Below are 25152 nucleotides of genomic sequence, written 5' to 3'. Positions count from 1 at the left end.
AACGTAATTATTTATCATGAGGGCCATAAAAAATAACTAGTAATGCTAAATACTCCAAGAAAGGATCAAATCTCACCTTTCTGGTAAAAATAGTTATAAATTGCCGAAGTGTAGTTACTTTTGAGGGAAAAAAATACATATTTGTGTATTGAGTGTTAGAGAAAATGTGCATATTTTCTAAAGGTCTCTCTTGATCAAACCGTCTGCCCCCATCGCTGTGAACATATCACAGAGCTCTAGCTTGGCTTCCTGAACTTGTTAGGAACCCGTCTTTCATATTAATAATTTCCGTCTATGACAAACAGAAAGTGGTGTTCACTTAAAGTCTATGAATTATTTTATATGAATGGCTATGAATCAATCTCTGAATGTGTTACAGCGACGAAACCGCAATCTCCTGCTGGGTTACAAGGCATATTGTTGTTAGTGGCTGTGACAGAGTACAGCCAGGAGTTGATGGACAGTCGGAAGAGCGAATTAAATGGTTGGAGGGACATCCCAGCTTCATGTGGTGTCAGATTTCACATCCTGGTGTCAGACATACTCCTGTGTCCATGAGAATCATGGCTACCGCTCAATGCAAGCCATTTCAATCTCAGGTGTCGGTCAAAACTGACAAATGTCAGTCGAAACCGGTACCAGAACCACACATGTCCCCAAAACAGGGGACTTTACATCTAAGAGGTTTAAGGTTCCTTCTTTAACCTTGTAATATTCTTAAGAATATCTGTCAAAAATACGCCCAATGCGTTTCTATCAGTGGTGTATATTCATGGGTGGCAAAGGATGAATTTACCAAGAAACTATACCGAGAAAAAAACACGATGTGTTTTGTTTCATACATTCAGCCTTTCATACATTCAGTCTGCAAATTGAAGGAAATGTATCTCAGCGGAGAAAGCATCCATCTGAGTGAACGAAACAGTGCCCCTCTGTCTTAGCATCTGATGCTGTCTGATCAAAAAGAGTATGACATTGTTGCCGCCTGTAGCATCGAATGCAAGGGAAGCCAGCAAGCATTTGGCTTCCCTTGATAAAAATAAAAAAATTGTCAAGGGAAGCCAGTTTGGATTTGGCTTCAGACCAATCACATCACAAGCCAAATGTCATTATTGACAGAATGTTTTAATTGTTGCATGTCGTTGTGATGTGGCCTTTCTGCCCCTGGCCTGAGAGGATGAAGATCAACAACCACAAGATGTAGTAGGCTAATGTTAACGTGGCGTATCGTTGCACATGAAAGGAAGTTAGGCTAGCGAGCAAGTAGTTTAGCCAAGTACCCTAGGACAACAAAAACTAAAAATGTTTACTGTATAACAGAGTCATAGACTGTTTAGGCAACATGAAAGAGGAGAATGGCATTGGCAGGGTGAGTCAACATGTTTTTTCTACTTCTACTTCTACTTCTACACAATCACACAAATCAGTACCATGGACAGCCACATCATATTTAGCTTATGCTGATTGGACTAAATCGTTTTTGGTATCTTTTAGTTGTCACTGTTGTATACCAAGCATAGGTGATTAGATGATGTTGATTAGTGAAGGCAGCTCCTGTTTTCTTTGCGACTTGCGGTAACTTGCTGTGGTTCTAAATCAATAGTTGTTTAGTAGTCCGAAAATATTGGAAACATTACCTTGTTTGACCATGCTGTGGGTCATGTAATGTTGAAGTCTATATCTAAGTTTATATACACTTAGGTTGGAGTCATTTAAAACATGTTTTTCAACCACTCCACAAATTTCTTGTAAACAAATTATAGTTTCGGCAAGTCGGTTAGGACATCAACTTTGTGCATGACAAGTCGTTTTTCCAAAAACCGTTTACAGACAGATTTTTTCACTTATAATTCACTGGATCACAATTCCAGTGGGTCAGAAGTTTACATACACTGAGTTGACTGTGCCTTTAAACAGCTTGGACAATTCCAGAAAATGGTGTCATGGCTTTGAAGCTTCTGATTGACTAATTGACATCATTTGAGTCAATTGGAGGTGTACCTGTGGATGTATTTCAAGGCCTACCTACAAACTCAGTGCCTCTTTGCTTGACATCAAAATAAATCAGCCAAAACCTCAGAAAAAAATTGTACACCTCCACAAGTCTGGTTCATCCTTGGGAGCTATTTACCAATGCTATTTACCAATAGTACGCAAGTATAAACACCATGGGACCACGCAGCCATCATACCGCTCAGGAAGGAGACGCATTCTGTCTCCTGGAGATGAACGTACTTTGGTGAGAAAAGTTCAAATCAATCCCAGAACAACAGCAAAGGACCTTGTGAAGATGCTGGAGGAAACAGGTACAAAAGTATCTATATCCACAGTAAAACGAGTCCTATATCAACATAACCTGAAAGGCCGCTTAATAAGGAAGAAGCCCCTGCTCCAAACCCGCCATTAAAAAAAAGCCAGACTACGGTTTGCAACTACACATGGGGACAAAGATCGTACTTTTTGGAGAAATGTTCTCTGGTCTGATGAAACAAAAATAGAACTGTTTTGGCCATAATCACCACCATCCTAACCGTGAAGCACGGGGGTGGCAGCGTCATGTTGTGGGGGTGCTTTGCTGCAGGAGGGACTGGTGCACTTCACAAAATATATGGCATCATGACAATTATGTGGATAGTGTATATTGAAGCAACATCTCAAGACATCAGTCAGGAAGTTAAAGCTTGGTCGCAAATGGGTCTTCCAAATGGACAATGACCCCAAGCATACTTCCAAAGTTGTGGCAAAATGGCTTAAGGACAACAAAGTCAAGGTATTGGAGTGGCCATCACAAATCCCTGACCTCAATCCTATAGAAAATGTGTGGGCAGAACTGAAAAAGCGTGTGTGAGAGCAAGGAGGCCTACAAACCTAACCCAGTTACACCAGCTCTGTCAGTAGGAATGGGCCAAAATTCACCCAACTTATTGTGGGAAGCTTGTGGAAGACTACCCGAAACGTTTCACCCAAGTTAAACAATTTAAAGGCAATGCTACCAAATAATAATTTTGTGTATGTAAACTTCTCACCCACTGAGAATGTGATGAAAGAAATCAAAGCTGAAATAAATAAATCTCTCTATTTCACATTCTTAAAATAAAGTGGTGATCCTAACTGACCTAAAACAGAGAATTTTTACTAGGATTAAATGTCAGGAATTGTGGAAAAACTGAGTTTAAATGTATTTGGCTAAGGTGTATGTAAACTTCCGACTTCAACTGTAACTGTTTGCTACATGCTATATGTTATGATGGCAATATTGAGCTTCCTTCCAAAACACATACTTCCACCATTTTCTGCCTGTGCATCCAACATTGTAAGAGATCCTCAGTTGGTTGAGATGGAAAACCCAGCCCATTTTCTTGTTGTAATCCATTACAAGCTCTGGAACAGATACACACTATATACACAAAAGTATGTGGACACCCCTTCAAATTAGTGGATTATGTTGCTGACGGGTGTATACAGTCGAGCACTAAGCCATGCAATCTCCATAGACAAACGTTAGCAGTAGATTGGCCATACTGAAGAGCTCAGTGACTGTCAACGTGGCACCGGCATAGGATGCCACCTTTCCAACAAGTCAGTTCGTCAAATTTCTGCTCTACTAGAGCTGCTCCGGTCAAATGTAAGTGCTGTTATTGTGAATTGGAAATTTCTAGGAGCAACAACAGCTCAGCCACGAACTGATAGGCCACACAAGCTCACAGAATGGGACTGTCAACTGCTGAAGCGTGTAGCACATACAAATCGTCTTTCCTTGGTTGCAACCCTCACTACAGAGTTCCAAACTGCCTTTGGAAGCAACGTCAGCACAAGAACTGTTTGTCGGTAGCTTCATGAAATGGGTTTCCATGGCCGAGCAGCCGCACACAAGCCTAAGATTCACCATGCACAATGCAAGTGTCGGCTGGAGTGGTGTAAAGCTCGCCGCCATTGGACTCTGGAGCAGTAGAAACGCGTTCTCTGGAGTGATGAATCACGCTTCACCATCTTGTAGTCCAACGGACCAATCTGGGTTTGGCAGCCCTAATCACCCAACATCAATGCCCAACCTCACTAATGCTCTTGTGGCTGAATGGAAACAAGTCCCCGAATCAATGTTCCAACATCTAGTGGAAAGCCTTCCAAGAAGAGGGGAGGATGTTATAGCAGCAAAGGGGGGGGGAACTTTTTTCAATTTAAATTACTATACAAAATTCTTTCAACTAATAGAATGTTATATGTATGGGGGATACAATCTTCCCAGCTCTGCAGATTCTGCTGTGAGGATGCAGAGTCATTAGATAATTTATTTTGGTATTGGTCCAGGAATGGCTGAAGAATTGCAACATTTGTCTAGAACTAGCAATACTGGGTGATTTGAAAAGACATCAATCAATCAATAATAATATTATTATTATTATTAATAATAATAATAAATAATATAATTATTATTTTAGCAAAAACATTTTTTTTTTTGTTGAATTTTTTTTCTCCCCAATTTCGTGGTATCCAATCCACCATTTTCACCATATCCATATCCAATCCACCATTTTCTGGAATTGTCCAAGCTGTTTAAAGGCACAGTCAACTCAGTGTATGTAAACTTCTGACCCACTGGAATTGTGATCCAGTGAATTATAAGTGAAAAAATCTGTCTGTAAACGGTTTTTGGAAAAACGACTTGTCATGCACAAGTAGTCCTAACCGACTTGCCGAAACTATAACAAGAATTTACAAGAAATTTGTAGTAGCACATCTTGTCTCATTGCTACAACTCCCGTACGGGCTCGGGAGAGACGAAGGCTGAATGTCATGCGTCCTCCGATACACAACCCAACCAGCCGTACTGCTTCTTAACACAGCACACATCCAACCCGGAAGCCAGCCGCACCAATGTGTCGGAGGCTACACCGTGCACCTGGCAACCTTGGCTAGCGCACACTGCGCCCGGCCCGCCACAGGAGTCGCTGGTGCGCGATGAGACAAGGATATCCCTACCGACCAATCCCTCCCTAACCCGGACGACGCTAGGCCAATTGTGCGTCGCCTCACAGACCTCCCGGTCGCGGCCTGGGCGCGAACCCAGGGACTCTGATGGCACAGCTGGCGCTGCAGTACAGCGCCCTTAATCACTGCGCCACCCGGGAGGCCAAAAGTGTTTATTTTTAATTTACAATCTGTAGAAGCTATGAGAATAGGAAGGTTCATTTATTTTGTGAAGCATCACAGCACAGTTGAAAAATATATGGCAAATAGAAATCCGATATGGATGATGTTGAGAGATAGATGGGAGGGGTTGAATGGAGCTGAAGGGTGGGACTAATAACAAGATAAACAATGTAAAACATACGGGATCTGTAAAATGTATATAGGTTCGGAACTTTTGGGAAATAGCACAGTTACAAATAGAAATCAAACTGGATGGACATCAGAAATAGAGGAAGGACTAAGAACAAACAAGAGAGAACTATTGTAAAGTAGACTGTGTCTGTAAAATGTATATAGGATGTGTAAATTGAAGGTAAAAGCAGAAGTGTTTATTAGTTTACTCCAATTGGGGGATCGGTGGTAGGGTTTGCGGGAATAATAATAATAAAGGTATATTCTATAAAAAAGTATGTATGTCTATATAGGTATGTGTATGTACATGCATGCATGTATGGATATATATATTTACCCCAAAAATATAGTGGATTGGAAATGATGCAGACAATTACATTGATGGAAGCAACATTCTTTCCGCAATATTAAACTGATCCAAGCCTTAAAAAAGCAAAGGGGGACCAACTCCATATTAATTCATCTTCTGCACATCTATCACTCCAGTGTTTAATTGCTAAATTGTAATTACTTCGCCACTACGGCCTATTTATTGCCTTACCTCATTTGCACACACTGAATATAGATTTTTTTCTATTGTGTTATTAACTGTACGTTTGTTAATTCCATGTGTTGTTGTTTGTGTCGCTTTGCTTTATCTTGGCCAGGTCGCAGTTGTAAATTATAACTTTTTCTCAACTGGCCTACCTGGTTAAATAAAGGTGAAATATATATATATATATTTAAATGCCCATGATTTTAGAATGAAATGTTCGACGAGCAGGTGTCCACATACTTTTAGTCATATAGTGTAAGTTCCTACCATTTTTAAAAACAACTTCAAAACCCCTGCCACTGTCACTTCAGGCCCAGGCAGTATGGTACAAGGGTGAATGGTGGGACTTGGGGCAGACACAGTCCATGGAAACGTAGGCTCCTCTCTTGGGTGTGCCCCCTCTCTTTCTCTCCATGTTCCTCTCCCTCCACTCTCCTCTCGCTCCGCTCCTCTCTATCACATCTCTATCCCTCCAATCATCTCTAACTCATCATCCTCCCTGCCTTTTGCTCCTGAGCCCTGACTCTCCATAGCCTTTCATTTGCTTTCACTGAGGAACAGAGGGAGAGGAGAGGAGAGGATCAACAAATAACACATAATCTTGCTCTCTCACACTGTCTGTCTCCCTTCCTGTCTTTTAATCAACCATAGACACTCTTCCTAATTAGGGGTTTCCATAATAAATTGTGTGATACAGTTACACACCTTCCAATTCCCCCAACTTGTCAGCTGGCTATGTAAACATATATCCAACTCATCATATGAGCTCCACTTCATGGGCATCTACCCTAACACAACAGCTACGCTGTCAAATAATATGAAAACGAGGCAATATATAGCCTTTGAATATTTGCACCTAGCAAACATGACAAACCATAACCTAAACACAACAGAAAACACAAATTACTCCAGCCTTCATTTCGGTGGCTAGTTAGCTGTTTGTCTGTGTGACAGCTGAGGTGACGTTTCGTGAGCGCAGCTCAAATTTACCACTACATACAGCTTTTCTTGTCTGACAGACTAACTAGCTTGCTAGCAGCAGGCCATTTCCATATGAGTTAGCTGACTATATACAGCTGAACACTGAAACTATTTTCATTGAGACAGAGTGCAATCATTCGAGCTCCACCAATGATATGCTCGCCTATACCAACAAAGTTATCATGACATGACAGGACTTGCTAATCTTAGAGCTATTCCCCAAGTTTCACGCCATCAAACATCGACAACACCAAACATACAGTATATCTGCTGTTTACTTATTTCACTCACCTCCATCCACATCATCGCTTTTCAAAGTGCAAGGATGGGTCTGAATCCGTATCGCCAACCAACATAGAGATACAACCTCTTTCACAGTGAAAAATCGTGTCCGTTCATTTTGAGTAATGAAGTGAAAAAAACGTCAAAAATTTAAATAGCAGCAAAACCTGTTTCTGGTTGATGACAACAGCCACACGAATACGACGACAGGTTGTTAGCAAGTTAATTTAGCGATTTTGACAAAGATATTATTGTTTGGAAAACAAGGCCAATCCCGGCCGCTATAGTAATTTAAAGAAAAGCTGTTGACTGCCACAATGGGTTCTAAAGAGTTAATGTGTCACGCCTGCTCCCGCTCTCTGGGGCTAGAGGGCACCAGGCTGCCCATCTTTACGCACACCTGTCACCACCATTACGCGGCATCAGCGCTTCATTGGACTTGCCTGGACTCATCACTTTATTGATTGCCTCCTCTATATCTGTCCATTGTCTATTGGGGCGGCAGGGTAGCATAGTGGTTAGAGCGTTGGACTAGTAACCGAAAGGTTGCAAGTTCAAATCCCTGAGCTGACAAGGTACAAATCTGTCGTTCTGCCCCTGAACGTGCCCACTGTTCCTAGGCCGTCATTGAAAATAAGAATTTGTTCTTAACTGACTTGCCTAGTTAAATAAAGGTACAATTTTTTGTTACAAAAATTCCCCAGTTTGATCCCGTTTCAGCATTAATGCCGTTATGTTTCCCTTGTCCAGACACTGTCCGTGTTTTGTTTAATGTGTTATTTATTAAATATTGACTCCCTGTACTTGCTTCTCGTCTCCCAGCGTCTGTCCTCACAGAATGCTGACACCAATATTGGAATCAGGGAGTTTTTTGTTTTGGTTGGTGTGTCGGTTTCGGGTGCCGCTGCCAAAGGAACCGGGGATGCCTCAGCTGGCTCATCAGGCTTCCACACCTTAGCTTGTTCGAGAGCTTTTCTTGCCTCGGTTGGCTCGGCAGGCTCCCATCCCACGTCATGCCTCAGCTGGCTCATCAGGCTCCCACGCCTCTGCTGGCCTCTGTCAGGCTCGCCGAGGTGGGATGCCGGGTGGTGCCCCTAGAGGGGGGAGGGTACTGTCACGCCTGCTCCCGCCCTCCCTCTCTGGCGCTTGAGGGCGCCAGGCTGCCCATCATACGCACAGCTGTCACCATCATTACGCGCATTAGCGCTTCATTGGACTCACCTGGACTCCATCACTTTATTGATTGCCTCCTCTATCTATCTATTCCTTAGTTTCAGCATTAATGTTATCCGTAGCCAATGTCAAATGTTTTTTTGTCTCTTGAGGGGGAATAGGCTTTGTAGTGCCCTCTTCACGACTGTCTTAGTGTATTTGGACCATGTTAGTTGAGAATGGGGTTGTGCTAGGTCCTCCTTTTTCTGTAGTCACAATCATGAGTAAGACCTTTATACTGGTCAATATTCACAAGGCCGCAAGGCCAGACATATTACCAGGACGTGTACTCTGAGCATGCGCTGACCATCTGGCAAGTGTATTTACTGACATTTTCAACCTGTCTGTATTACCAACATGTTTCAACATGTTTCAAGCCGACCACCATAGCCTGTGTGCCCAAGAACACTAAGGTAACCTGCCTAAATGACTACCGACTCATAGCACTCATGTCTGTAGCCATGAAGTGCTTTGAAAGGCTGGTCATGAGACCATTATCCCAGAAACCCTAGACCCACTCCAATTTGCATACCGCTCCAACAGATCCACAGATGATGCAGTCTCTATTGCACTCCACACTGCCCTTTCCCACCTGGACAAAAGGAACACCTATGTGAGAATGCTATTCATTGACTACAGCTCAGGGTTCAACACCATAGTGCCCTCAAAGCTCATCACTAAGCTAAGGACCCTGGGACTAAACACCTCCCTTTGCAACTGGATCCTGGACTTCCTGACGGGCCGCCCCAAGGTGGTAAAGGTAGGTAACAACACATCCGCCATGCTGATCCTCAACACGGGGGACCCTCAGGGATGCATGCTCAGTCCTCTCCTGTACTCCCTGTTCACTCCTGACTGCATGGCCAGGCACGACTCCAACACCATCATCAAGTTTGCCGTTGACACAACAGTCGTTGGCCTGATCACCAATAACGATAAGACAGCTAACAACTAACATGGTCCAAATACACTAAGACAGCCGTGAAGAGGGCACTACAAAGCCTATTCCCCCTCAAGAGACAAAAAACATTTGACATCGTCCTCAGATCCTCAAATGGTTCTACACCTGCACCATCGAGAGCATCACTGCCTGGTATGGCAGCAGCTCGGCCTCCGACCGCAAGGGACTACAGAGGGAAGTGCATACGGCCCATTTCATCACGGGGATCAAGCTTCCTTTCATCCAGGAACTCTATACCAGGCGGTGTCAGAGGAAGGCCCTAAAAATTGTCAAAGACTCCAGCCACCCTAGTCATGAACTGTTCTCTCTGCTACCGCACAGCGAGCGGTACCGGAGCACCAAGTCTAGGTCCAAAAGGCTTCTTGATAGCTTCTACTCCCAAGCCATAAGACTCCTGAACAGCTAATCAAAGGTCTACCCAGACCCCTCTTTTACGCTGCTACTACACTCTATTTATTATCTATGCATAGTCACTTTAACTCTACCTACATGTACATATTACCTCGACCAACCGGTGTCCCCGCACATGGACTCTGTACCGGTACCCCCTGTATATAGCCTTGCTATTATTATTTTACTGCTGCTGTTTAATTCTTTGTTACTTTTTTTTCTCTTTCTTTTATTTTAAATTACTTAACTAAGTATTTTTCCACCGGCACAGGTTTCATACATTCACATAACGATTAAATATTCACTTACTTTTTGAAAATCTTCCTCTGATTTGTCATCCAAAGGGTTCCAGCTATAACATGTAGTGTCGTTTTATTAGAAGAATCCTTCTTTATATCCCAAAAAGTCTGTTTAGTTGGCGCCATTGATTTGAGTAATCCACTCGTTCAACTTGCCGTTAAAGGAATCTGAAAATCTACCCCTAAACTTTGTTTCAACCAGTCAAAATATGTTTCTATTTACTCCTCAGATATCCTAAAATGTAATCAAAATATAATATTTATTTCGGAAAGAAGTATGTTCAATAGGAAGCCGATTTTAGCAGGTGCGTAATTTCTTTATGACGTGCTCAAACACAAATTTCCAAGATTGTGTCCTTCTACTAAAACTGTTATTTCTTATTCGTGTTTGAAGTTACAAGCCTACAACTCTGAATATAGACTGCTGACACCCTATGGAAGCCATAGGAATTGCATCCAATATGACCTTTCTCTTGCATTTCTAAGAGGGTGGTCTCTCTCAATTCTGGTTAGTTTTTCTTTGGGTTTTCTCCTACCATATCTATTATGTTATTCTCCTACATTATTTTAACATTTTTACAAACACTACAAAAAGTGTTTTCTTTCCAATGGTACAAATTATATGCATATCCTGGCTTCAGGGCCTGAGCTACAGGCAGTTTACTTTGGGCACGCCATTCAGACATGAAATGGAGAAAAAAGGGACCTATCCCTAAGTTAACCTACTAGAGGATACCACTCCACCAACCTCATTGCTGTCTACTTAATTTCTCTCCTATTAAAGTCTATTTGTTGGTTAAGGGGTTGTAAGTAAGCATTTCACTGTAAGGTTGTATTCAGCACGTGACTAAATTTGATTAGATTTTCAACTTACTATTGTATTTTTTTTTTATTTAACCTCCTTGAGATGGGGAAAACATGTTTTTTATTATTAAGTTGAACATGTGCTCTTCATGTCAGTTTCTTCACCAACTTACGCTATTCCTATAGGGACCCAGTTGTGCTATGATAAACACATTACACAAGTGTATGTAGTTCAACACTTACATGAAGAAGTTATTAGTGTATTGAAATACACTTTAATAGGAGAGAAATTAAGTAGACAGCAATGAGGTGGGCAGAATCGTATCCTCTTGTAGGTCACCTTATGCGTCATGTAGGCAGGAAATCAAATGTCACCCACCAGTCCCTCACAAAAAATAAACACTTGTAAAAAAAGTTGAATACATTATTACCATATCATAATGCATGAATGCATAAATGCACAACATCAATGAAGATACTATCTAGAATGCTCATCTTCAATTAGAGCTTCATCAGGGTCACATAGAGGCCAGTGAACTAACAGTGGGACCAAGTTTCCATTTCAACCACCCCCGCTTCATATGACGGAAGAGATGCATCGATTTATTAAATAGTCTTGTTACCAAGAAATGCTCTACTGCTAAATTGACAAGGTGCCTGCCCCTAGGGAATGTACAAAGCAAAAACAGCCCTGGACACAAACACATGGATGTTCAATGACGCTCCAACCCCCGTACATAACCACGCAACTTGTATATGTTGTCATCAATAACGTCATCATTTCTTCCATTTCAAACATACCATTTAGTTCGGACACCCTATTGTGACACTTATTGATAACAACCAATATGTTGAAGGTGGTAAAAGGGGATAAATGAGACTCTTAGGCTTTTTAAAAACGTATTTCCCACTTTTTGGTTAATGTGCTCTTCATGTCAGTTTCTTCACCAACTTACGCTATTCCTATAGGGACCCAGTTGTGCTATGATAAACACATTACACAAGTGTATGTAGTTCAACACTTACACTTGGAGCTTATCACTCAGAGGTAGTCTTATAGGCAATATAGGGCACTCTATGGTAATGCAAACAGTCAGACACCCCCCCCCAACCCCCCCCTGTGGGATTGGCGCCTTTCCTCTACGTCTGCCTGCTGTCGATGAAACCGGATCCTGCCTGTGAGCACTGCTTGCTCGACTTCCCCTCGTTACTGTGCCCTCAGGCACCGATGAAATTATTAATAATTAAACAGCATTTCGCTGTTGCAATAAGACACTGACTGAGAATACAGGTTTCTGCATGTCTCCTCAATATCTGCCCAAAGTGTTCTCTAACTAATCAATAATTACACAATCCAGACAGTTTGTTCCAGATCGAGGGCACATAGGGTTCTGACAAACATAATTAGTAGAGAATTTAAAGGAGCTCCCTGAAATATTTTTTGTTGTTGTATTAAACCCTGGGATTAAGGTGGTGTTCCCTAACAGCCTGATTTTTGGCAAACAAAATGGCAGCTCGGTTGGGGGAGGGAGGGAAATACCAAATTTACATGTAAGCTATTTCTCAATGATCTTTGCTCGATTTCTCAAGTCCTATCTCATGGCTTCCTACTCAAAATGCATTGAAGGAGGTCAGAAGGGAGGAACCATGGGTGTTCTTCTCCAATGTGTTCTGAGAGGGCATGGAGAAAGGACACAAGGGAAGACTATTGAGAAAGAGTCTTGGAGAATCAACAAGTTCAACACAAAGTGTTCATCTGGAGGTACTTATAAAGCTGTTACTGCATTTGCATAATGCAGACTGATATTAGAATGCATTTAAAACACGAAATAACTCTGTGTCAACAATTCACACAAGAGTTCAGCTCATTATGTTGCCCCATTGTAATTTGTGTAATCTACAGGCATGGCTGTGGTGTTTTTCCACTCTAGTCAGGGTTGTTCACACTGCTAGTTCCACCCACAGGATATTGTCGTAATGATAGATGTTACAGGAAATTGGCCCGAAAGAGTCTAGAGTACTTTCACTTTTACTGGACACGGCACTCTTGAGTCACACCGGGAAACCCCAACAGTACACACAGCTTAGCAGTATACAGTTTGTGTGTGTGTGCTCGGTCGAGGAATGTGCATCTCCACTCTTTCACTAATACCAAGAGTAATAAAAACCTGTGAGATGGTTGGTTACATTTTCCGATCATTTATTGTGGAATTACATAAGAGGGAAATTAATGTCATTTTCTCCAAAAATAATATACTTTATTTGACTTCAATTTAGAAAATAGCAACTGTTATAAGGTATCTAGCGACAGACAGTCCGGTGGAAATTTGTACCTTACCAAATCTTGTTTCATTCCCGCAAATACCTTTTCGGCTCTGTGCCATTTAGCATGTGGAACAGCTACAGTGCCTTCAGAAACTTTACTTATTCTACAATTTGTTGTTACAGCCTGAATTCAAAATGTAATTTTCTTTTTTACATTTTTCAAGCTCTGAAGTTGGTTGTTGATCATTGCTACTGTAGATTTTGCTACTGCCATTTTCTTGCTATATTCTCAAGACGATTTAACATGTTGCCATACCGGGACGGTTGAGCTAACGTGCGCACTAATGTGATTAGTATGACGTTGTAAGGAACAGAAAACTTTCCAGGACATAGACTTATACATGTCTTATATGGGCAGAAAGCTTTGATTATTGTTAATCTAACTGCACTGTCCAATTTACAATAGTTATTACAGTAAATAAATACCATGCTATTGTTTGAGGAGAGTGCACAACAACAAAACTTTTCTCACGGCAACTGGTTTGATACATTGACCTCTGAAGGTAAATAATATACTTCAGTAATTTTGCTCTAATTTGTCATCCTGAGGGTCCCAGAGATAAAATGTAGCATAGTTTTAAAATCAAATATAAGAACTGGGTTCTACAGTTTAAACCCCTGCTGTCTCTGGCTCCACAGCCACCCCGTCTGGCCATCTAGATGTGTGAAAGTTAGTATATTTATTTATTACCTTTACCTTTGTTTTTAACCTTCAGTTAAAAACAAATTCTTATTTTCAATGACAGCCTAGGAACAGTAACTGCCTGTTCAGGAGCAGAATGACAGATTTGTACCTTGTCAGCTCAGAGGTTTGAACTTGCAACCTTCCGGTTACTAGTTCAACGCTCTAACCACTAGACTACCCTAGGAGTGTGTAAACTTACCTTTGTATTACCATATCATTTTTGTATGTTCTCTATATTTATGGACTTTGGGCAGACTTGATACAAAATATTGTCCAGTATTGCAATGCTTCTCTGGATCAATCTGAAACTTTGCACACACACTGCTGCCATCTAGTGGCCAAAATCAAAATTGTGCCTGAACTGCAATATTATATTATGGCCTTTCTCTTGCATTTCAATTATATCTTTTACCAGATCTAATGTGTTATATTCTCCCACATTAATTTCACTTTCCGGCAAACTTCAGAGTGTTTCCATTTGGGTATGACATTTTAGGCGAAAATTGAAAAAAAGGGTCCGATCCTTAAGAAGTTTAAGTCAAAACTGTAACTAGGCCACTCAGAAACATTCAATGTTGTCTTACTAAGCAACTCCAGTGTATACAGTGCCTTGCGAAAGTATTCGGCCCTCTTGAACTTTGCGACCTTTTGCCACATTTCAGGCTTCAAACATAAAGATATAAAACTGTATTTTTTTGTGAAGAATCAACAACAAGTGGGACACAATCATGAAGTGGAACGACATTTATTGGATATTTCAAACTTTTTTAACAAATCAAAAACTGAAAAATTGGGCGTGCAAAAATATTCAGCCCCTTTACTTTCAGTGCAGCAAACTCTCTCCAGAAGTTCAGTGAGGATCTCTGAATGATCCAATGTTGACCTAAATGACTAATGATGATAAATACAATCCACCTGTGTGTAATCAAGTCTCCGTATAAATGCACCTGCACTGTGATAGTCTCAGAGGTCCGCTAAAAGCGCAGAGAGCATCATGAAGAACAAGGAACACACCAGGCAGGTCCGAGATACTGTTGTGAAGAAGTTTAAAGCCGGATTTGGATACAAAAAGATTTCCCAAGCTTTAAACATCCCAAGGAGCACTGTGCAAGCAATAATATTGAAATGGAAGGAGTATCAGACCACTGCAAATCTACCAAGACCTGGCCGTCCCTCTAAACTTTCAGCTCATACAAGGAGAAGACTGATCAGAGATGCAGCCAAGAGGCCCATGATCACTCTGGATGAACTGCAGAGATCTACAGCTGAGGTGGGAGACTCTGTCCATAGGACAACAATCAGTCGTATATTGCACAAATCTGGCCTTTATGGAAGAGTGGCAAGAAGAAAGCCATTTCTTAAAGATATCCATAAAAAGTGTATTTTAAAGTTTGCCACAAGCCACCTGGGAGACACACCAAACATGTGGAAGAAGGTGCTCTGGTCAGATGAAACCAAAATGGAACTTTTTGGCAACAATGCAAAACGTTATGTTTGGCGTAAAAGCAACACAGCTGAACACACCATCCCCACTATCAAACATGGTGGTGGCAGCATCGTGGTTTGGGCCTGCTTTTCTTCAGCAGGGACAGGGAAGATGGTAAAAATTGATGGGGAGATGGATGGAGCCAAATACAGGACCATTCTGGAAGAAAACCTGATGGAGTCTGCAAAAGACCTGAGACTGGGACGGAGATTTGTCTTCCAACAAGACAATGATCCAAAATATAAAGCAAAATCTACAATGGAATGGTTCAAAAATAAACATATCCAGGTGTTAGAATGGCCAAGTCAAAGTCCAAACCTGAATCCAATCGAGAATCTGTGGAAAGAACTGAAAACTGCTGTTCACAAATGCTCTCCATCCAACCTCACTGAGCTCGAGCTGTTTTGCAAGGAGGAATGGGAAAAAATGTCAGTCTCTCGATGTGCAAAACTGATAGAGACATACCCCAAGCGACTTACAGCTGTAATCGCAGCATAAGGTGGCGCTACAAAGTATTAACTTAAGGGGGCTGAATAATTTTGCACGCCCAATTTTTCAGTTTTTGATTTGTTAAAAAAGTTTGAAATATCCAATAAATGTCGTTCCACTTCATGATTGTGTCCCACTTGTTGTTGATTTTTCACAAAAAAATACAGTTTTATATCTTTATGTTTGAAGCCTGAAATGTGGCAAAAGGTCGCAAAGTTCAAGGGGGCCGAATACTTTCGCAAGGCACTGTATCTGACCTTGTGTTTTAGGTTATTGTCATGCTGAAAGGTGAATTTGTCTTCCAGTGTCTGTTGGAAAGCAGACTGAACCAGGTTTTCCTCTAGGATTTTGCCTGTTTAGCTCTAATTCCCTTATTTTTCGTCCCCCTCCCCAAACTCCCTAGTCCTTTCCGATGACAAGCATACCCCATAACATGATCCAGCCACCACCATGTTAGAAAATATGAAGAATGGTAATCAGTGATGTGTTGAGTTGGATTTACCCAAACATAACGCTTTGTATTCAGGACATAAAGTTAATTTCTTTGCCACATTTCTTGCCGTTTGCCTGTCCAGACCCACTAGCACACACCCCCATCACTTTCTACCACATGGCCTGAAACTGCACCATTTTATTTCTCTCCGTAGCACCAGCACTATTTAAATAAATTATTCAATTTTTCCCATTGTATTAATGATGGCTGATGGATTGAATGATTTTCCAAGTTTTTAATATACGTTTTTTCAAGAGTGATAAGAGAATCATCCAACCCATCGGACTTCTGGCTACGCCCCCATATGCCATGTCTTGAAAAATGCAGATATTTCGGATTACGGATTAAAAGCACATTTACATTGTAATACTTCTGACAGCCGACTTTCTAGCTCTGCCCACAACTTCCGGACTTCATAGCGTTCCCAAAAAACATGGATTATTGAGTCATTATTCGTTTTACACTTACCATTGTGCTGTAAAATTTGTGCATTTTGTCTCTTGTATAAAAAAAATCTATACATTTAGTTATACTGGATTAAGCGTACATTTTAGTTAACTGTAATTTTGTTAGTTATGCTCAAACTTTCCCTCCATCTTGTGCCAACATCAGTTCTTTTTAAGCCTTGGTTCCAATAGTTAATATTTTTTTGTAAGAGATTGTCTGTTGGATATGCTCGCTGCAAGATTTTATTTATCTTCCCTATCATATTATTAGAATTTTCTGATTCAAATAAGATTCGCTCTAGGTTGCTGTGATGTCCAAAATATTTCAAATAGAAGTTTTGTGATGTAACTTTTACATTGCATGTATTTCAAACTATCTACATTCATCAGTCCAAAATTACTTTTTAATTTCTTTCATGGAAATAAATGTATTTCCTGTTACCAAGTCATTTACGGTTTCTATGCCTTTAGTTTTCCATGTGGATCAAAGGGATTTTCAGTGTCTTCTTTTTTTCTTTTTTTCTTTTACCCATTTACTGATAGGTGCACTTTGCAAGGCATTGGAAAACCTCCTTGGTCTTTTTGGTTGAATCTGTGTTTGAAATTCACTGCTCAACTGAGGGATCTTTACATATATTACAGAGATGAGGTAGTCATTCAAAAATTATGTTAAACACTATTATTGCACAGAGTGAGTCCATGAAACGTATTATGTGACTTGTTAAGCAAATTTTGACTCCTGAAATTATTTAGGCTTGCCATAACAAAGGGGTTGAATACTTCTTGACTCGAGACATTTCGGCTTTCATTTTTTTATTCATTTGTAAAAACATAATTCCACTTTTTTGACATGATGGGTTATTGTGTGTAGACCAGTTAAACAATTTAATCAATTTTAATTGTGGAAAAGGTCAAGGGGTGTGAATACTTTCTGAAGGCACTGTATTTCGGGTCAAGTGGCCCGACCCACTACATCAAATATATTTCAATATTTATTTATTACAAACTTGTTCTTTTTTCGCATAACTCCAGACTTAATGAATTATTAGCTTCTGAAGCGTTTGTTTCCACCAAAGACGATCTGTTTTCAATAATCTGACATTGACGCTAATCTCCAAAACAAGGGTTTCAAAAAGGATTCAAGGAATGTGGCTTGGTTGGTTAGGAGCAGGCAAGGATTACATTCTGGTCTATTTGACTTTTGGGAGAATGGAAGAACAAAGATGTTTGCGAGAGCTTGGAGAATCAGATGTTAAGCCTTGCTAGTGATTGGTGGTGACAGCATGTTGAGATGGTTGGTGGCATCTGTGGGATCACATTTGATTCAGACAGAGAGGATTAAATGAGTGGGGAAACAGACGGGGAGATGCAGAATAGACTGTCATTAGTACCCATGCTGGGGTGGGGAATATATGCTGCAGTATGTACTGTACCCACTACAACAGCTTCAGGCAAGGATCCCGCACTTAGACAGTTTTTAAAATTAAAATAAGAACAAATTCTTATTTACAATGACGGTCTACCAAAAGGTAAAAGGCCTCCTGCGGGGACGGGGGCTGGGATTAAAAATCTAGGACAAAACACACATCATAACAAGAGAGACACCACAACCCTACATAAAGAGAGACCAAAGACAACAACAACAGCATGGCAGCAACACATGAAAACACAGCTTGGTCGCAACACCACATGACAACAACATGGTAGCAACAAAACATGGTACAAAACTTTTTGGGCACAGACAACAGCACAAAGGCAAGAAGGTAAAGACAATACATCACGCGAAGCAGACAACTGTCAGTAAGAGTGTCCATGATTGAGTCTTTGAATGAAGAGATGGAGATAAAACTGTCCAGTTTGAGTGTTTTTTGTAGCTCATTCCAGTCGCTAGCTGCAGCGAACTGAAAAGAGGAGCAACCCAGGGATGTGTGCTTTGGGGACCTTTACCAGAATGTGACTGGCAGAATGGGTGTTGTGTGTGGAGGATGAGGGCTGCAGTAGGTATCTCAGATAGGGGGTAGTGAGGCCTAAGAGGGTTTTATAAATAAGCATCAACCAGTGGGTCTTGTGGGTATACAGAGATGACCAGTTTTACAGAGGAGTATAGAGTGCAGTGATGTGTCCTATAAGGAGTATTGGTGGCAAATCTGATGGCTGAATGGTAAAGAACATCTAGCTGCTCGAGAGCACCCTTACCTACTGATCTATGAATTACATCTCCGTAATCTAGCATGGGTAGGATGGTCATCTGAATCAGGGTTAGTTTGGCAGCTGGGGTGAAAGAGGAGAGATTGCGAATCCAGGTCTAAATGTAACCTTAGCCTGCAACTTTGATACGTGCTGAGAGAAGGACAGTGTACTGTCTAGCCGTACTCCCAAGTGCTTATATGAGGTCAAGCTCTAAACCCGCAAAGGTAGTAATCACACAGGTGGGGAGAGGGGCATTCTTCTTACCAAACCACATTACCTTTGTTTTGGATGTAGATGGCAGCAGTGGGATTCCTCAGTAAGTCATTTGATCAGGACTCGTTATTCAGTGTCTTCTCTTCCTCTCTTAGATCCGTGTTTATATCAACTCCACGGGGCAGAGGAAGGAGAGCCACAAGATGGACCTCATCGCCCTCCTCTTTCTCTCAACCAACTCCATCGTGGACCCCTGGGTGTTCATCTTCCTCAGCCCATCAGTGCTGCGCTTCTTCTGGGGAGCCCTGTGCAAGACGCCCCTCCTGCGGTCCAGGGAGTCTTTCTTCAAGTCCTCCCTGGGGAAGCAGACCCATGCCCAGCTGGAGCTGTGCCATCCCAGTGCTGTCTCAGAGTTCACCCACCCTCCGATGTCCACGCATATGGTTTGACCCTTTGATGTACTGGACCTAATTGGGGCCTTGTATGTTGTCTCTGAAGGGAGAAGCCACTCCGAATAGTGCCACTGCCCAAATGTGCTGCCTGCCTAGTGGTTTGGTTATATTGCAGGGATGTGGGGTGTGTGTGTAGCTACTTAGGGGCAACTTTTGGACAAGTGGAGCGGCAACCTACACATTCCTGCAAACGTAGGCTGCTGCTTGCTTGTTTTGGAACAAGCTCTGAGGCTCATTTTGGAAGCCTCCGGAGGCCAGCAACAGACATTTGACGGGCAGTTAGACTCCAACTCTGAGGAGAATGGAGTTGCAGTACAGGGTCACGTTCTTAAAAGTACTACCCATTATTTGTTTTTACAGCCTGGACTCTCAGATCAGAGGCCACTACAAGGACAGCAAACCAGGATTCACATCACTGAAGGAACTAAATCAGATAAGGACTGTTTATTCTATGTGAGTTGATCATGCTCCAGATGCATGCATTGTTGCCACCGTGCCCTGTTACCACACCCTGGGACTCCCAGGGAAGTTTACATGAATTCTTTCTATTGAGATGTTCCTTCAGCCATCAAATGGAATCCTTGTGATTTTGGGAATTGTTATCAGAAAAGTCGGAGTCATGCATGTAATCCAAGCAAGATTCACACACTCCAAACCTATGTTCAAATACTATTTAGGGTATTTCAAATACATTTGGGTGTAAGCATTTGGTCATTTTATTCCGAAAACACAAGTAGTTTAATATTGGAATGTATTTGGAAATAACCTTGGAGAGTATTTGCATGTATTTCGTAAATAAATATTTAAATACTACCATGCATTTCAACCAGGTCTGTTTGGTATTTGAAATAATGTAGTTGGAAATACTTTCAAAATGTAGGCTATTTATAGTAGAAGTAGTTGATTCGGGACACATTAAAATATTAGTACGATATTTATACTTTATTTGAGTAAAAAGTACTAAAATACGGTACACAGAAAATAACAAATAATCAAATACATGTATTTGAGCCCAGGCCTGACACACACATACACTATCCCCTCTCCCTGCAGCTATGACCCGTTGACCTTTCCCCTGTCACCCCACTGTGTACTCACCTCAAACGGTCAAAGGGTAATAGCTCGAGAGTGACATTTCTTTTTGTAACATGTTTTATCAAACTAATTAATGTGGTTATGTTATGAGAATTGTGCTATGAGAGGAGGTTTCGTCTGTACCCTTATGAGATACCTCAGTGTTTTATTTTATTTCATCTTTATTTAACCAGGTAGGCCAGTTGAAAGGACAGCTTGAGTATTTATTATGTGTCCCAGCCCTCAGATCTCATTGATGTGTTAGTGTACCTGGTGACAAGGTACTCATGAATGTTCAGTGCGCAGTTGTAAATGTGTCGTTCGTGTGTGTGTGTGTCAGTAAACCTTTTTATGTGACGAAAGTAAATGTTGTATAAAAAATGTCACGACAGGCCTGATGGAAAAAGAAAATTTGTTGGTAAACATTTGAAATGTCAACAAGACAATATGCCAGACAATGTGGGATTTTTTTGTGTCGATAACATTTATTATGCATGAAATGGCGGTGGAAACGCTTTTTTCATTTCCAATACATATCGAGGGTCTTATTCTGGTGACATGATGATTCATGCTTGGCTGTCGTTTGACAAATAAAAATAATCTTGCTATTTTGTCCATAATAATGTCATAATTTAGGCTATAGCCGCACTGCATCTGCGAGTGCGAGCTATTAGCTAGTGTGCACGTGCCAAGACCAGAGTGGACACATTCGCTATAAAACGCAACTTTTTTTGTGACAAGACCATCAGTAGAGTTGAAAATGTGACGGAAACCCATTTGACCTTTTATTCGGGACATGGGAAAACACATTTATCTGTAACAAGTCAATTTGATGGAAACAACTCTCTGGTGGGAAAATGCGCATGTTGTTTTCATATGGATTTTAGAATATTTGCATGAAAATCTGTCGCCAAATGGATGGAAACCTAGCTAATGTCAAAGAGATGGCAATGAAAAAAACATGATAACAGCAAGAAATCCTACCTCTAAAGTTGAAGTCGGAAGTTTACATACACCTTAGCCAAATACATATAAACTCAGTTTTTCACAATACCTGACATTTAATCCTAGTAAACATTCCCTGTCTTAGGTCAGTTAGGATCACCACTTTATTTTAAGAATGTGAAATGTCAGAATAATAGTAGAGAATGATTTATTTCAGCTTTCATTTCTTTCATCACATTCTAAGTGGGTCAGAAGTTTACATAAACTGTACTCAATTAGTATTTGGTAGCATTGTCTTTAAATTGTTTAACTTGGGTCAAATGTTTCGGGTAGCCTTCCACAAGCTTCCCACAAAGAGTTGGGGGAATTGTTGGCCCATTCCTCCTGACAGAGATGGTGTAACTGAGTCAGGTTTGTAGGCTTCCTTGCTCACACACGCTTTTTCAGTTCTACCCACAAATGTTCGATAGGGTTGAGGTCAGGGCTTTTTGATGGCAACTCCAATACCTTGACTTTGTTGTCCTTAAGCCATTTTGCCACAACTTTGAAAGTGTGCTTGGGGTCATTGTCCATTTGGAAGACCCATTTGCGACCAAGCTATAAGACTGATGTCTTCAGATGTTGCTTCAATATATCCACATAATTGTAATTCCTCATGATGCTATATATTTTGTGAAGTGCACCAGTCGCTCCTGCAGCAAAGCACCCCCACAACATGATGCTGCCACCCCCGTGCTTCACGGTTAGGATGGTGTTCTTCGGCTTGCAAGCCTCCCCCTTTTTCCTCCAGACATAACGATGGTCATTATGGCCAAACAGTTCTATTTTTGTTCCATTGGACCAGAGGACATTTCTCCAAAAAGTACAGTCTTTGTCCCCATGGGCAGTTGCAAACCGTAGTCAGGCTTTTTTTATGGCGGTCTTGAAGCAGTGGCTTCTTCCTTGCTGAGTGGCCTTTCAGGTTATGTTGATATAGGACTCGTTTTACTGTGAATATAGATACTTTTGTACCTGTTTCCTCCAACATCTTCACAAGGTCCTTTGCTGTACGTTCATCTCTAGGAGACAGAACGCTTATCCTTCCTGAGCTGTATGACAGCTGCGTGGTCCCATGGTGTTTATACTTGCGTACCATTGTTTGAACAGATGAATGTGGTACCTTCAGGCATTTGGAAATTGCTCCCAAAAATGAACCCGACTTGGAGGTCAACAATTAGATTTTCCCATGATGTCAAGCAAAGAGGCACTGAGTTTGAAGGTAGGCCTTGAAATACATCCACAGGTACACCTCCAATTGACGTCAATTAGCCCATCAGAAGCTTCTAAAGCCATGACAGTCAACTTAGTGTATGTAAACTTCTGACCCACTGGAATTGTGATGCAATGAATTATAAGTAAAATAATCCGTCTGTAAACAATTGTTGTAAAAATTACTTGTGTCATGCGCAAAGTAGATGTCCTAACCGACTTGCCAAAACCATAGTTTCTTAACAAGAAATTTGTGGAGTGGTTGAAAAATGAGTTTATGACTCCAACCTAAGTGTATGTAAACTTCTAACTTCAACTGTACCTATACCTGTTGTTAATGTTAATTTATTTAACCCTTATTTTAGCAGATAAATTGGGATTCCGTGGTAAATTGACTGAGAATAAATTCTCATTTACATGTCAGACCCTGTGGAAGATCCTGATTGCACTGAGCTTTTAAACTTTGTCAGGCATGTGTAATTATGTACATGTGCCTGCGTATGTGTATGCCTGTGTGCGTGTGTGTGGATGTGTGTGTTAATGCTTCTGTTAGTATGCACCTGGCGCATCCATCTAGCCCTTTATCCATCAAACCTGTTCTGGAGCCCCACTACTACCTGTCATAGACCAACGTCGTGGATGACATCCAGATGTGTATGTTAACAAAGTTAGACTCCCAATCAGCCGTTTAAAAAAAATTATTACTCTCTCATTATCAAAACAAACAGGGATTTGACTAGCTCCAGCGATATAACTCACACAAGCAAATCAGACACTCAAGTTGCCTTTGGGAGAGCATATTGAATTAACAACATGCAGACCCTTTAAATTGATCACTAGTCACAAATACTAACGAAATAAACACAATTATATAGCATTAATTACATTGGAGATGGCTCCACAGGAACAGGCATGCGATTTTGATTACAAACGTGATTAATTCTGTTTACTCTTGCGATTGATTTAATGAAGGTGATTAGTCAGAGGGAAATGACTTTGTTGAAACATATCGTGTCTCGTGTCAGTCCTGGGTCGTGTTGATTAGGCACCAAATATAAGAAAACCAACTGAAACAGGGAGGGACAACATGAACATAAACTTCTCTCAATTTCGTTTTTTGTTGCAAAACGTTTTCCATTGCATGCTCTAATGAACATCACCCAAATAAGTTTTCTAGGCTTTAAGGTTGGCGATGCCGTAGCTAAAGTCTGGGCTGGTAAGATGGCCTAAGGCCCCCTGCCTTGTGGTGGGAGGATGTTTGGTTTCATATAATCAAGTTCCTGCAAAGAAGCGTGGGAGTATAGAGGCACAAACCTCCTCTCTGGTCAAAAGTAGGACAATATATAGAGAATAGGGTGCCATTTGGGACACAGCCTTCCTCTCTCTAGGCTAATACACAGCCATGCCTATGATATTAGTACAAATGCCAATTTAGATAAATTATGTAGTTCAATGTTGATTTTTAAGGCATCAAAAAATAACTGAAGTTTTATGATTGCTATTAACATTGCCCATGTGGAGTTCAATCACAAGCCATCTACACTCTATTTTATTTATCTGTCACCCACTCTCTCTTAGTCCCTCTCCCTCCTTTTTTTCTCTCACTACCTTGTTCATTCTCCCCTCACTTTAGACTTCTTGGTCACATTTCAAAAGGCAGAAACACACACACACACAGCGGGTTAATTTGATGGAATGTGATTAAGTCACGGGCTCTGACAAGAGACAGAGAATGCCAGACACCCATTGGAGAGAAACGTGTTTATCAACAACGACAATGCCTTGTCTGCCAAACTGACCCGCGCCGCCAAGAACTGACATCCTCCCAGACATGATTGTTCCATTCCACTCACTTACCTGTCTGGTTCCATTTGGGTTTAGCTGACTAGTACATTTTGCACATTTCAAATGTACACGTGGTTGGCTTGACGTAAACCCAACATGACACATTCCAGGCACTTGTACCTACGTACCATTGGGGTCTATGACTATTTCAAGCAAGGCAGCTTTGAAAATAGTCATTGTATGTGCTTTTTTTGTCTTGTCGCTTGCAGCAGGTACTATATGCTACCTATTGCGTCTCAATTGCTGGTTCTTGTGAATTTTCTGTCAAAATGAACAATGTTTTAGTAACGTGTTGTAATAAAGCTGGTACCACTAAAGATTATTACTGTGCCATGTTCCTTTTTCCCCGCTATCATCAGCAGCTCTACCATTTCCTCTGTGATGGTTATCACCTAAACCCAAGGACCTCATCACGAGTCACGACCAAAATGTCAGCACTGTTCCGTCCTTCATCGATAATCCAATTCAATCTCAC

The 25152-nt window shown here is 41.1% G+C and overlaps 1 protein-coding gene across 1 annotated transcript in view; it reads left to right on the top strand.

The window, feature by feature from the left end:
- LOC110497541 (prostaglandin E2 receptor EP2 subtype) overlaps nt 1-24999 on the top strand; it is a 32069-nt gene extending 7070 nt beyond the window's left edge. Inside the window, exon 2 of the mRNA XM_021573691.3 lies at nt 19269-24999. Within this exon, the coding sequence (XP_021429366.1) occupies nt 19269-19562 (294 nt within the window). The 3' untranslated portion in view covers nt 19563-24999. The remainder of the gene's footprint in view (nt 1-19268) is intronic.
- The last annotated feature ends 153 nt before the right edge of the window (nt 25000-25152 follow it).

This window comes from Oncorhynchus mykiss, chromosome 19 (genome assembly GCF_057628025.1).
Source record: "Oncorhynchus mykiss isolate SJ-2025 chromosome 19, ASM5762802v1, whole genome shotgun sequence".
Taxonomy (NCBI): Eukaryota; Metazoa; Chordata; class Actinopteri; order Salmoniformes; family Salmonidae; genus Oncorhynchus; species Oncorhynchus mykiss.
Note: the sequence above shows the minus strand (reverse complement) of the source record. Positions and strands in the feature narration are given on the sequence as shown.